General features: G+C 48.5%; 1 protein-coding gene across 8 annotated transcripts in view; it reads left to right on the top strand.

The window, feature by feature from the left end:
• ZNF236 (zinc finger protein 236) overlaps window positions 1-14,686 on the top strand; it is a 69,078-nt gene that overhangs the window by 31,370 nt on the left and 23,022 nt on the right. For 7 of the 8 annotated variants that reach the window (XM_060405496.1, XM_042239250.2, XM_042239249.2 and 4 more), the window contains 10 exons: window positions 1,663-1,804; window positions 2,524-2,784; window positions 3,965-4,218; window positions 4,879-4,980; window positions 5,557-5,708; window positions 7,069-7,172; window positions 9,793-9,944; window positions 10,686-10,898; window positions 12,506-12,788; window positions 14,243-14,346. In XM_060405496.1, coding sequence (XP_060261479.1) covers window positions 1,663-1,804; window positions 2,524-2,784; window positions 3,965-4,218; window positions 4,879-4,980; window positions 5,557-5,708; window positions 7,069-7,172; window positions 9,793-9,944; window positions 10,686-10,898; window positions 12,506-12,788; window positions 14,243-14,346 — 1,767 coding nt within the window. The remainder of the gene's footprint in view (window positions 1-1,662; window positions 1,805-2,523; window positions 2,785-3,964; window positions 4,219-4,878; window positions 4,981-5,556; window positions 5,709-7,068; window positions 7,173-9,792; window positions 9,945-10,685; window positions 10,899-12,505; window positions 12,789-14,242; window positions 14,347-14,686) is intronic. The other variant, XM_042239251.2, reaches the window with a different exon arrangement.

Below are 14,686 nucleotides of genomic sequence, written 5' to 3'. Positions count from 1 at the left end.
AGACTCAAAACTGCAATTACAAACATTTTATAAGCAGGTTGAATGGGCCAAAGCTGTTACCAGAGAAATTAAGAGTTTTAAGAAGTGTTTCTTATTAAAGAAGAATGAAAATAAATATATAACTCAAAAAAGTAGAAAAATGAAAAGTAACAAAAAGGAATTAATAAGTATAAAAATTGAAGACAAGATGAAATTCTAGTGAACATAATTTTACAACTTTTAGAGAATAAACAGATAGATAACGTGACATGTCTCTGGTAAACTGAAGACTGAGAAAATGCCTGTAGCATTAGGAATGAGACTCAGTCTAAAAGCACAGGTGCAGATGAGATCAACACTTTGCAGGTACTCTGCAACTTTTTGCTAATACATTTGAAAATACAGATGAAATGTATTTTTGTCTAGAGTGGTATATTTAGCAGAATTGACTCTAGAAGAAATGGAAAGCCCTGAAAGACAAGTTTAAGAGCATTCTCCCCCAGATACCAGTCTACAATGACTTTATGTATGATTTCTACCAAGCTTCCTAGGAACTGTCATTCCTGGGGTGTTTAGTTGTTTAGCGTACAGACACTGATCTGTGGTAGGTTAGAATACTTTGATGCTGTTATGCAGTTTTGGCAGCTCATAAAACCAAACAGCGCAACAGACCAGGTTCACGTACGTGTTTAATCTTCACCAATGTGATCTCCAGGACTGGCAAATGGGCAGACCTAACAAGCGGCTCAGAGATGTTCACATCCTGGCCCCCGCACGACTAGGAGGATGGGCTACGCGCACTGGGCGAGCCGGGAGGAAGGAGTAGGTTTTAGGGCACAGGGTTGCGCTGTAACCTGCACCATCAGGGGCTGTCCAGAGAGCAGTGTGCTTGAGGAGCCTGCTGGTGACCCTCGCATGGAAGTGCAAGGCAGCTGAGGGGCAGGGAGTGTAGTGGGGCCTGTTCTTGGACGGAGGAGGCACAGCCCAGCTAGTGCTGACTGCATGTGTCTTCCCCTTGTTGTTCCAGGCAGATATTAATTCAGAGAGTTCAGTGTATTTTTATCCTGAATTGCATAAATTATTGCTTGATGAAGACATACTTATCACACGGTCAGCCTAAGGGAATTCTTTATTTCTTGAAAGTATGTAAAACCTGAAGTATTTAAGATTGTCATTTTGCTGTTTGCAGATACTCCTTTAATAGAATTCCTATGAACACCCTGACTTTTTTAGAACACAAAAATGATACTGGAATTATTTCTGTCTTGAGTTTGTTGTAGTACCTAGGTTATAGTCTTCATACCGAACAAACACGAGTCCAAGGACTCGGACTGTCCGACATGTTGATGTAGTTGTAGAAATTTGATGCCAGCAGATGCTTACATAGAAAGTAAATGTAGAAATCCGTGAGAAACTGGCTCTAGAACCAAGAGAAGTAACTGTGGTGATATAGATATTCCTTTATGTTGGAAAAAAAAAAAATCTGTCTTACATTAGCTTTGTGTTTCCTGATAGGTGTTCTTTCAATAGCCAGTTCCTAACAATGAAAATAGCATTTAGTTGTTATATTGGAATCTAGCTTCTCAGGATTCTTATCTTCTGGGTAAAGCAGGCACCTTTTGACATTTAGCTTTTTTTGGTACATTGACAGTGAATTATTCCTGATTTTCCTTTGCTTTGTAGGTCTTATCCAGCCCATTCCAAGGAACCAGTTATTTCAAAGTTATTTTAATAACAATTTTGTAAATGAAGCAGATAGACCATACAAGTGTTTTTACTGTCATCGTGCCTATAAAAAGTCTTGCCATCTTAAACAACACATCAGGTAATGTGACAGACTCAGAGATGGAAAGTGATTTAGTGACCTGGTGACTTGTATAAATACTAAGAGTGGTAGTGTTAACTCTTGTTGTTTAAAATGCCACTTCTGACCCCCGAATGTTGATTGATCATTGGTATTCTACCCACTCCAGTACTCTTGCCTGGGGAATTGCGTGGACAGAGGAGCCTGGTGGGCTGCAGTCCATGGAGTTGCAAAGAGCTGGATGTGACTGTGCAACTAAGACACACACCCATATTTTCACCCGTTAGTGTCTTGACCAAAATATTTTACCCACAAATGGCTCCTGATTTTTATTTACACTATTTTATTTTTCAGTTTTTGCAATTTCTAGGACTTGTCAGAGAAGTACTGGTTTGTTTCTTTAGGGTTAATATTCTTTCACAGGTGTGTTCATCAGAGTTTAGGTTAATTATTGTCACTAGCAACAGTGAAAAGGAAGTAGAAACCTGGTCACAAGAGAAACAGTGAGGGGTCATGAGGAGAGGATGGAACGTGGATGGGGACGTGGGGTCTGGTTTTGTGTCAGGCGTGTACAAGCCCCAGGACTTTAGATGGGCCCCTGGACATAGAATCTCAGGGGTCCCATTGGAATCAGGAAAGTGGGGGGCGATCAAGTGTGATAGTTACGAGAGTGCATTCTAAAGTATAAGGCGCCGTGAAAGCATAAGGTGCTCATGCGTTACTGTTTTTATTCTTTTTAGGTCCCATACAGGTGAAAAGCCCTTTAAGTGTTCTCAGTGTGGAAGAGGCTTTGTCTCTGCAGGAGTGCTCAAAGCGCACGTGCGAACGCACACAGGCCTGAAGTCTTTCAAGTGTCTGATCTGTAACGGCGCTTTCACGACTGGGGGGAGCCTACGGCGACACATGGGCATCCACAATGACCTCCGCCCCTACATGTGCCCCTACTGTCAGAAGACGTTCAAGACGTCGCTCAACTGCAAGAAGCACATGAAAACCCACAGGTAGGTGCGGCTCTGCCGGCCGCCTTCTAGCCATCTGGGTAGTTACACGACTTTGGTGAGAGTGTTTTTAGGAAATAGTTGACTTTGTTTTCCTGTATTATTACTTCTAGCTTGATCTAAGGAAGCTTCTATATCCATGTTTAAGGATGTATTAAGAGCCATAGACTAAAGCATAACATTTTTATTTTTAATATGATATTGAAGTAGTCTGTGTTGCACTAAATGCTTTGTAAACTGTCTTAAACTGATCATCAGTAGTAGATAAAATGCTAGATAGAGAGTGTCTATGGTAATTATGAAATGAAGATTGTAAAAAAGAAAGTCGTGGTTGACTCCGTGACTTCTAGGCATATCATCAGTGTTACCTGCATGGTAATTATTCTAGGTTGTCGATCAAGGGAACATATGTTAGCTATCACACCATCTGTCATTGCCGCTGACTTAGATTTTTGCTTGAGCAGAGGGCTATCTTGTCTCTAGATGGAGTCCTTGCAGAAATTCATTTCTGACCACATCAGATCTGTATTTGAGCTGGGTTTTGTTTTCTTTTTCCTTCAGGTTTTTGATTCACTCACTGAATTCATTGTTCATTTTTCTCTTTGAAAGAAAAGTTGTTGGCCTTGATGAAAATATGCTGGGTGTATTCGTATATGGAAAAGTGATATTAACAGGAATAAGGCTCCTATAGAAAATGAACTTGGCCACATGCCCCGCCGTCCAGATGCTGTAGCCCGTGGACCCGGTCACTGGGCCGAGCACGGCCTGGCAGGTCCCGGGACTCCCCGTGCCTCCCACACATGTGCATAGTGCTGGAAGCAGTCTGGCAGAGCCCCACCTCGTTTCACGCGGGTCTTTTTCCCAGCTCTTGGGCTCATTGCGCCATTTGGGTTGGAAGGGTTTTACTTTGAAACATGTGGCCTCTCTTGAATTTTTTTAAGCTTTAAAAAATTTCTTGTTGCCTTCAAGTCCATATAATCTGTGAAAGTGTTTAAGAATAAGGGGACATGATTTTTCTTTCAGAATTATTAATAGTATTTAACTTTGAACTGGATTGCCATCATGACTTCAAAATGAGATAAAGTAAATTTAGTGAGTAAACTATAGCTTGGGCAGTAGTAGCCCATGCCCCTGGTTTTCGACCACACCTGACGCTGTGGACTATTCTTGGTTCCTTTTGAAGATACGAGCTCGCCCAGCAACTCCAGCAGCATCAGCAGGCCTCCTCCATGGACGACAGCACTGTGGACCAGCAGGGCATGCACGTGTCTACCCCGATGCAGGTGGAGATCGAGAGCGAGGCACTGCAGCCCAGCGCCGAGGCTGTGGCCGCCAACCCCGGAGCCATGCTGGAGCTGGGGCCGCCGCACGGCGTGAGCGCCGAAGAGGCGGGGCTGGGCCCGCAGATGGCGGGGCAGCCTTTGGAGGCAGAGGAAGGTAAGCTTTACCTCCTAAGAGTTTGCAGCCTGTGTCCCCCAGTCCTTCTTGGTCCTCTCATCTCTGACTGTTGCGGTCATGACCTGTGCTGTGTGTACTTGTGAGCATTTGCGAGGCATTTGGAGCTATAGACATAGGACCTTCCAATACGTACTTTTTGTAGCCCACTGTTACCCCGAGGACACCTAGAAGCCTTTGGTCTTCATGCGTGTTCATCTGTGTGATTGTGTGTGCTCTGTTCCAGCGACTCCCAGTCTCTACAGGGTGAGGCTGCCAGCCTTCTGTCCCTGGAGCCTCGACTCCTCGTCCAGTGCGCTGCCTCTTGCAGGAAGATCTCACTCAGAAAGCTGTCCACTTCCCTGGGGACACCGAGCTTAGTGACAGAGTCCGGCCCAGGGTCTCCTACAGGCCTACAGACAATTGGCCGGCCAGCTGACTGTTTTGTTACAGTCCCAAAATGCGTCTGGTCTATGATCAGGACTTTGTAGTTTTTACCCCCAAATATATAAATTTATATACACTATGTTTGCATTGTCTTCCTACTGTCTTTTCAAAATAAGGAAGCTGAGTTTTGGGAAAAAAGAAACCTATCCTTTTGGACAGACTGGTAGGCCTGTGGTAACTTCCAGGTCTGTGAGCCCCTCTTACTTCTGTCTTCAGACAGGTTCGTGGCCCCACAGCAGGCCCTGCAGGGGCACGTGGACCAGCTTCACGAGCAGGCACCCCCGCAGCAGTCCTTCGAACCGGCTGGCTTGTCTCAGGGTCAGTGGTGGGTCTCACCTGGGGCTTAATAATGAGTGGCACCTGGCTGGGCTTAACTTTACAGCAACTTCGAGAGCTTCCTTTAACACTCTTCTGGAATGTATGATTTCAAACCGCATGCTTTCTTACATGGATATATTGTGTGTGTGTGTGTGTGTGTGTGTGAATGCCCTTCTGGAATGTATGATTTCAAATCGCATGCTTTCTTATCTTACATGGATATTGTGTTTGTGTGTACATGTGTATGCACACGTTATTTTGTAGTCTGTTCAGGTTTTCCAGAAAGTGATTTTAATAATCACGCTACATGTGGTTTCTAGCCAAGGAAAGGAAATTGAGTAGCAATTGGGACTTAGAAGTAAGTGCGTCCTTGTGGCTGGTCTGTCTGCCGGCCCTGTGAGGATGCAAGCCTGTGCGCAGGTCACTTCAGAGCCTGCTGATAAGACCGGTTCTAGCTCAGAAAGCACACGTTACTTTAATTAGCTTTATTTGTAAAACCAGCCTTTTTTGTTTTTCTTGTGTGTGTGTGTAGCTTTAGTATTTTTGGTGAAACTCACGTTTTCTGACTTGTTTCAGGTTTCACAGTGACTGATACATACAGTCAGCAGACCCCGTTCCCCCCTGTCCAGCAGTTACAAGATTCTAGCACACTGGAGTCCCAGGCCCTCTCCACGAGCTTCCACCAGCAGAACCTCCTTCCCGTGCCTGGCACCGACACCATTAATGTAGTGAGTGTTACGGAAGTGTCCTCATGAGCAGATTCTAGCTTATTCTTCACTGTAATTTTTTAGGTGCCTGGCACCAACACCATTAATGTAGTTAAATAAGAATAAGCTAATTCTAGCTAGTTCTTCACTGTAATTTTTTAAATTCACTTACTTAAGAGCGTATGCATGCTTGTTACAGCTTTAACACTGTTGCATCACCTGTGAAAACTGGAATGTTTGTCATATAGGGCTTCTTTTCCCTTAAAACATTTTTGTATGACTTTAAGATTTCATTCCCATCACGTGGCTTGACATTTTCGGTTAAAAGTCAGGATAGTGGAACGGACTTTGGTAACATCTGAAGGATATCATGGTGCTTTAGCAATCAACCCTGAACATTTTAATCTGTGGGATCTTGAAAGAAACATGTTAGAATGCATGCTAACAGACCGAATATAAATATTGAGATGCATCATTTGAGATTTTATTTCTTAGTCAAGTTGGGCTTCCCTGATAGCTCAGTTGGTAAAGAATCCACCTGTAATGCAGGAGACCCTGGTTTGATTCTTAAGCCAGGAAGATCTGCTGGAGAAGGGATAGGCTACCCACTCCAGTATTCTTGGGCTTCCCTTGTGGCTCAGCTGGTAAAGAATCCACCTGCAATGTGGGAGACCTGGATTCGATCCCTGGGTTGGGAAGATCCCCTGGAGAAGGGAAAGGCTACCCACTCCAGTATTCTGGCCTGGAGAATTCAGTCCATGGGGTTGCAAAGAGTCGGACACAACTGAGTGACTTTCACAAGTTGAAGGCATGTAAGTTTTTGTTCTGGTGTTGATTTTGCCGTTCTCAGAAATCTTTCAGTGGTGGTGGGATGATGGGCCCGTCATTTGTTTCCCTCTTTAAGAGCCCCTGTGGGAAGCTTTTAGCCAAGTGGAAGACCTGGATCCTCCAGTGAAACTTTAAGGGCCTATTTTCCTAGCTGCCACTCCTGGACTGGGAATGTGCTTCCCCCAACGCTGTGACTTTGTAGCAAGCGAGGAGACGGACTATTTTAAGAAAGTGGGGCTTTTTGTTCACTCTCAGTAAGAGCAGAGCAAGTGTAAGTGTGATCTCTTAACATACATGGAAAATATGGCAAGATCAGTTTCATGCTTGGATAAACTTTGTATTAAACAAGTTAATGGAAGATAAATATTTCTTTAATAAAATTGGTATAAATGATTTTTGTTGTTTTATTTGGCCCAAATGATTACAGTGGCCTAATTGGGCTTTCTCCATCATTAAATCCACATTTATGATTATGCTTATCCTTGGTTGTTAGGTGTTTATGTTCATTCATAGATATTCAAGTACTCCTCTCTGTGCTTCCATTACATTTTAGACAACTCGTTTGATTCAGGAGTCCCCCCAGGAGGAGATGGACCTGCAGCCTCCGCGCCCCCCGTTCCTGGAGGAGGCGGAAGAGCAGAGCCGGCGCTCCTACAGGTACGCGAGCCTCCCGCGGTGCCAGGCTCCCGCTGCTGCACTTGCGGCCGTGCCACTGTGCCTCATGCCCACAGTACCACTCCTGCGGCCCCACAAAGGCTCTGTGAAGACACCGGCTCGCCAAAGCGTGTGTAGCCAATAAGCAATGTGGCTGGAGTCAGGACGCAGCAGGCTGTCCCTGTAAAAGCGTCTGCTGCGGCTTCCTGTCCCCACTGCAGGCGGCTGCTGCCTCGTTTTCAGAAATGGCTTAAATTTCTAACATGCCATGTTGTCCCAGGCTCTTTGTGTGCTTTATATAGAACTGCCGACATTTCATTCACACTCTGATTTATCCATTGACACGTATTTGTTAATGCTTAATTTGGGATTTTGCATTGACATCTTTAGGTGAGACTAGTGAAGTGTTTTCTCATGATTCCTCTGTGACATCTCCCTAGGCTTTCCTGAAATTCATCGCTTTCCAAGAACTTGCTGTGTGCCAACCTGTGTGCTTTGTGTTCCTTCCTATCACAGATGAAAGCCTGGAAATAGAAAAAATAGGGAAATAAAATAATTTTTCTAAATATTCTTCTTAATAATATATGAATGGGAATGTTGAAATTTATAATTATTTCATCCTTAATATGTTTCATAACACCCAAGAGGAGAATAACACTGGATATTTATATATTATTCAGAATAGCTCTGTTTTGTGAAAATATTTTACCAACCAGCATGTATTAATTGACGTTTCCGGGTGTCCAGACTCAGGTGATTCTGATCCTACTGCAGCAGAAGGGTTTGCAGTGTTTTATGACTTCATAACGAAAACAGCACATAAAAAGTTTCCTGTTATGTTTAAAGGAATAGTTTCTAATTAATCAACTATTTTGTTTAGGATTGCTATAGGTTTTACTAACTTTGAAATAAAATCATTGAGGGTATAAGCAGAATCTGATCTAACACATTTTTGTTGCTAGCGTCTTGCAGTTTTGTTTAAACGTTGGTGCACACACTTGTTTTCTGGGACAGTTTTGCTTGACTGTATATAATTGTTGCCACATACCTCCTCCCTGTGGCAGCTCTGCCTGACTATATAACTGTTGGTGTGCACACCTCCTTTCTGTGACAGTTCTGCCTGACTGTATAATTGTGGGTGTGCACACCCCCTCTCTGTGACAGTTCTGCCTGACTGTGTGTAACTGTTGGTGCTCATACCTCCTCTCTATGACATTTCTGCCTGACTGTGTATAATTGTTAATGTGCACAGCTCCTCTCTGTGACAGCTCTGCCTGACTGTATAACTCTTGGTGTGCACACCTCCTTTCTGTGACAGCTCTGCCTGACTGTATGTAACTGTTGGTGCTACACCTCTCTCTGACAGTTCTGCCTGACTGTATGTAACTGTTGGTGTGCACACCTCCTCTCTGTGACATATCTGCCTGACTGTATGTAACTGTTGGTGTGGACACCTCCCCTCTGTGACATATCTGCCTGACTGTATGTAACTGTTGGTGTGCACACCTCCTCTCTGTGACATATCTGCCTGACTGTATGTAACTGTTGGTGTGGACACCTCCCCTCTGTGACAGTTCATCCTGACTGTATGTAACTGTTGGTGTGCACACCTCCTCTCTGACAGTTCTGCCTGACTATATTACTGTTGGTATGCACACCTCCCCTCTGTTGCAGTTCTGCCTGACTGTAATTGTTGGTGCACATGCCACCTCTCCGTGACAGCTCTGCCTGTTTATAATTGTTGGTGTGCACACCTCCCCTCTGTGACAGTTCATCCTGACTGTATGTAACTGTTGGTGCGCACACCTCCTCTCTGTGACAGCTCTGCCTGACTGTATATTACTGTTGGTGCTACACCTCTCTGTGACAGTTCATCCTGACTGTATGTAACTGTTGGTGCGCACCTCCTCTCTGACAGCTCTGCCTGACTGTATATTACTGTTGGTGCTACACCTCTCTGTGACAGTTCTGCCTGACTGTATGTAACTGTTGGTGCGCACACCTCCTCTCTGTGACAGCTCTGCCTGACTGTATATAACTGTAGGTACACACACCTCCTCTGTGACATATCTGCCTGACTCTGTATAACTGTTGGTGCGCACACCTCCTCTCTGTGACAGCTCTGCCTGACTGTATATTACTGTTGGTGCTGCACCTCTCTGTGGCAGCTCTGCCTGACTATATATAACTGTAGGTACACACACCTCCTCTGTGACATATCTGCCTGACTCTGTATAACTGTTGGTGCGCACCTCCTCTCTGACAGCTCTGCCTGACTGTATATTACTGTTGGTGCTGCACCTCTCTGTGGCAGCTCTGCCTGACTGTATATAACTGTAGGTACACACACCTCCTCTGTGACATATCTGCCTGACTCTGTATAACTGTTGGTGCGCACCTCCTCTCTGTGACAGCTCTGCCTGACTGTATATTACTGTTGGTGCTGCACCTCTCTGTGGCAGCTCTGCCTGACTATACGTAACTGTTGGTGTGCACACCTCCTCGCTGTGTGAGCGCTGCCTGACTGTGTATAGCTGCTGGTGGAGAGCGCTCGCTCTTCTCCCGCCTGGGGTGTCTCGCTGGTGGTCGCGCTGCACACTGACATGGTCTGCATTGTGCCCAGGTGTGACTACTGCAGCAAAGGCTTTAAGAAGTCCAGCCACCTGAAGCAGCACGTGCGCTCACACACAGGGGAGAAGCCCTACAAGTGCAAGCTCTGCGGACGTGGCTTCGTCTCCTCCGGGGTCCTCAAGTCCCACGAGAAGACGCACACCGGTCAGTCTGCCTAACGCTGAGCGCAGTGTGGTTCCATGTGTTCACAGGTTGTGTCGCCATCCCACAGCCCTATTCTAGAGCGTTCTCGTCACGCCCTAGAGGAACCCCACTGGCCTCCGCGCCCAGCCCCCAGCAGCCGCTGCCAGCGTCCTGCCTGTGCACGTGCCTCCTCTGGGCATTTCCCATCAGAGGAGCCGGGCGCCCCACTGCCTCTTGTCGCTGGCCTACCCCCTCAGCAGGCGCTCAGGGCTCTTGCGTTGTAGCTTGTGTCCCCCTCCCGGCACGTGATGGCCGAGTCCGAGTCCAGTGCGTGGGGAGAGCACATCGTGCTCGTCCACTCATCATTGTTGGACAGCTGAGCTGTTGCCATTGTTTGGCTATCAGACTTGTGGACGCAAGTTTTCACTTCTCTGTTTAGGAGTGGACTGTTTAAAGCCTGGGCTTGATCAAAACCACTTTCCAGAGGAGCTGTGCCATTTTCCTTGTCCACCAGCACTGATATCACATCTTGTCAGTGTGTCCTGTAGTCTCTCTGCTTCATCATGACCATCCTTAGAACACCTGACATCAGCTTCCATCTTCTTAAAGTAACCTCCTCTTAAGACACCCTCGGTTCCTAAGAGATAGGAGGCCACAGCAAGCAAACGGTCTTTAGTTTTGTGCTGACTGAGCGCTTCCTCGTTTGCTCTGACGTGTGGCTTCAGGTAGTGAGGTGTGTCTGCTCGTCGTTTGTCGCCGCAGGAGTCAAGGCCTTCAGCTGCAGCGTGTGCAACACCGCCTTCACCACCAACGGCAGCCTCACCAGGCACATGGCCACACATGTAAGCGCGAAGCCCTACAGGTGTCCATTCTGCGAGCAGGGCTTCCGGACCACAGTGCACTGTAAGAAGCACATGAAGACGCACCAGGCAGCCGCCTCGGGCGGGTCAGCACCAGGAGACGCGGACGGAGGAGGTGCGGCCCCTTGGCTGATTCAGGTTTATTAACCGGTGCTTTAGTGGCTCATTCACTTCAGAGGTGATTGGTACATCAGCATTTCCCTTTCCGATTATGGAAGCAGTACATGCTCTTTGAAAGAAAGGTTCAGGAAGGCGCGAACAGGAAGTTGTTTATCTCACTGGTCACCTCTCACCAAAATGCCAGCATCCCGTACGGCACAGTCGCCCACCTGTGCACGCACACACGTGTAGGTGGGTCTCAATTCCTTAACTCGGAGGGAATCACATCCCATGCAGTGTTGTCGTCCACTGCATCTTTCCTCCACTGACGTTCGCTGCAGACACACGGGTCACGGGTGAGCGCAGGTCTGCATCAGTTCACACAGCTGTACCGATTCTGTTTGGTTCATGACATGAGTGCCTGTTACGGACATGCAGCGGGTGCCCAGGGTTTCCGTGTGGCAGGGAGAGCGCTCCCCCACGACACTGTGCCCACCACGTGTGTGCCCGCACCCTGAGGGGCACCAGACGCCGCGGGGCGCTCACTCAGAGTTAGGTGAGGGTTTACCCCGTTCCCATGCCGAGCGTAGTAGTCCCAAGAGTGTTGTTTCGTGCTCACACTTTTTGTCCTTACCAGCTGGTCTCTTTTGAGCCCGCTCCACGAGTAGGACCCCGTGGTAAGAGTGTGCACGCTGGGCAGTGTGCAGCGTGCACGTATTTTGGCGTGTTGACACGTGACGCCGGTACACAGCGTCCGGACTTTTGTAACCGACGTTGTCCCACACACAGTGTGAGCTGTGCTTTTTCACATGGTGTCCTGGGCCTGGGCTCCCGTCGGTGCTGTGCATTTACACCTCTGGCGCCTAATGTCTGTGGAGTGGACGTGCTGTGTGGGGGGCAGGGCGGGGAGGACCGTGAGCTGGTTGGTAGCTCACTGCTCTGGCTCTGCCCACTGTCCACTTTGCTATTTAGTGTTTCTCTTGTTTTTTTTAAACATTTTTTAGCCATCTGTGCAGTAATGATATCCCTTCTCTCCCCTAGCCAAAGCTTTCTTCCTTCTCAGTGACATTTTAACAGCAGCTTATTCCTATTTGTAATGAATGTAAATATGTCCTTACATTTCACTGAGAGAATACTTAAAACACATATTTTTAAGTGTGTGTGTGTTTTTTTCCTTTCAGTAAGTCTTTTTAATTGAGAGCTGTTTGCTGATTATCAGTTGGGTCTCTCCGTTTGGGCTGCGTGTTTTCTCAGGCTAACTCCCTTTGTGCTATACTGGTGAACGCACGTCTGTGAGTATGAACGTGTGGACTCCTGTGGATGCTGAGCCTCTCAGAGCTCACTGCTGGCCTGGCTGCAGGGGTGGGGGCTGTAGCTGCAGCGTCCTCCCCGTCAGCGATGCCTGCGCTGGGGCGCCGCCTTCCCCACGCAGCTCCTTTCCCAGGGACTGCGGCCCCCTTCTCCATAGGCAGTGGTGGGAAGAAACCCTTTTCCATCCCACAGATAGCTTCACTCAGCTGCAGACTCTAACCTTCAACATTTAAGGCACATGTTCATTTTTGGTGGTTCTGCCGTGACTCAGTGTCCCTTAGGAGCCGGTCCTTTGTCCTGTGTGTTGTTTAGAGATGGGTCTGGAGGAGGAGGAGGACGGCTCCGAAAGAAGCACGTCCCGGAAGGCGCGTCCCGAGGTCATCACCTTCACCGAGGAGGAGACGGCGCAGCTGGCCAAGATCCCGCCGCAGGAGAGCGCCACGGTCTCGGAGCAGGTGCTGGTGCAGTCGGCCGCTGAGAAGGACCGCGTCAGCGAGATGCGGGACCGGCAGGCCGAGCTGGAGGCCGAGCCCAAGCACGCCAACTGCTGCTCCTACTGTCCCAAGAGCTTCCGGAAGCCCAGTGACCTGGTCAGGTGTGGCAGGCAGCGGCCGGGGTGGGGGCGGTGCGTGCTGGGCCCCCCGCTCCCCGCGCTGCGCCGCCCGAACCCGGCGCCCCGAGGGGCTCCCTGCTTTCTCCATCTCAGTTCCGGGCTGGGGCGTGTTAGAGGCTTCTCTCGAGCTTCTTCAGCGCGTTAGTCCAAAGTCCGCGTGCTCTGTAAGGTTCTTCCCTGTGCTTTTTTCTGTGTGACTGTGGTGGCAGTGAAGAAAGTTAAGAGTTAGCGAGGACGTCAGGCCCTGAGTTGGCAGCCCCAGGTGCCGCCTGCCCACAGCCCAGGGGGAGGGCCCTGGGCCGGGGAGGCGATTGACTGAGGTCTGGCGGCTCATGGGAGATGGCTGGGGTGGGGGCTCCCGGGAGGAAGACCACTGTGCAGTGCTCCTGACCTTGGAAAGCGCCTCACAGATAGCATGGCGGACACTCGCCTCTGCTTAAGGAGGTGGAGCTAACAGGGAGGGCCGAGGGTGACGGGAGGGAGCGCCGTTGGGGTTGAGCATGGGGGTTGAGCACGGTTGAGGGTGGGGGTGATGGAGCTGGCTGCTCCGGGAGCCCAGCAGGTGTCCTGTCCTCTTCACGCAGGACCTTGTGCGGGGCGGGAGGCCTGGGGGCCCAAGGCGCTGCTGGTTTGGTGATACCCATTGGAGTGCGGCCAGCAGCGGCCAGAGCCCTGCTGGTGAGCGCCTGGTTCTTGGCGCTGAGCCCCGCCACCGTGTGTTCTGCGGGCACCTGTGTGGGCGCGGGCTCAGGGCTGATGCCCACCGCCACAGGCCTCAGGCTGGTGCTGTTTCTGGCCCCCAGTCCCTGAACGCCTGCCCTCCGGCCACCTGCCAACAGTGGGTCATCAGGTGGGCAGGACAGCGGCATTTTGTCGTCGTAACTGACTCCCTTTGATTTGGAGTCTGGGCAGATACCTTTTCATGTGGCCTTTGGATGCGTGTGTTTCTTTTCTAAGCTGCCTGTTCGTTGCCTACATTTCTCTTGTGATATCTGTTGTCTTACTACTGATCTGTAAGAGCTCTTTGGTTTTTAAGAAAATCAGCCCTGTTATCATTGGTTTTGGAGTTACTTTTTTGTTGGTGGTATTTTTTGTATAGAGTAAAGCTGAAAATTTTTGTTTTTTATGAAAATTTTTACTTTGCTGAATTTAGTACACTGTTGGTGTTTAGTTGGTCAGTTGTGCCCCACTCTTTGCGACCCACTCTTTGGACTGTAGCCCGTCAGGCTCCTCTGTCCATGGAAGAGGCGAGAGTACTGGACGGGGTCGCTGTTCCCTCCTCCAGGGGATCCTGCCAACCCAGGGACTGAACCCTCGTCTCCTGCACTGCAGGCAGGCTCTTTGCCACTGAGCCCCCAGGGAAGCCCTATCCATAGCTGTGAATTTAAAAGCATTAGGTCATTTGCAACATCTAATTGCAAGTGCTTCCCGGCCAGGCATGTTCGAATCCACACTGGAGAAAAGCCATATAGATGTGAGGAATGTGGGAAGAGCTTCACAGTGAAGTCCACCCTAGACTGCCACGTGAAGACTCACACAGGTAGGAGCAGACGCCCGCATGGCACTGCGTGCCTCCCAACACTTGTTCCTGTGGTTTCGAACACAGACTTGTCGAGATTATAGAAAGCTTAAAAATCAGGAATCATGAAGAAATGAATGTACAAGATTTGAGACTCCTCATCTAACACTGAAGGAAAGGATCTGGGTCTCCAGTGTGGAGTCACTCAGACTTAAATACCTGTGTTAGTTAGAAAGATTACCTCCTGGTCTGGTTCAGGCTGAGAAGACCACGGTGATAGGCAAACTCACCCTTACTAAAATCGGAGTGCAGAGACCCTGATGCACGGTGCAGTGTGCCTCTGTATCGTGAAAGACGGAAC

This window comes from Ovis aries, chromosome 23 (assembly GCF_016772045.2).
Source record: "Ovis aries strain OAR_USU_Benz2616 breed Rambouillet chromosome 23, ARS-UI_Ramb_v3.0, whole genome shotgun sequence".
NCBI classification, from domain to species: Eukaryota; Metazoa; Chordata; class Mammalia; order Artiodactyla; family Bovidae; genus Ovis; species Ovis aries.
This window is presented reverse-complemented; position numbering and strand designations above follow the sequence as displayed.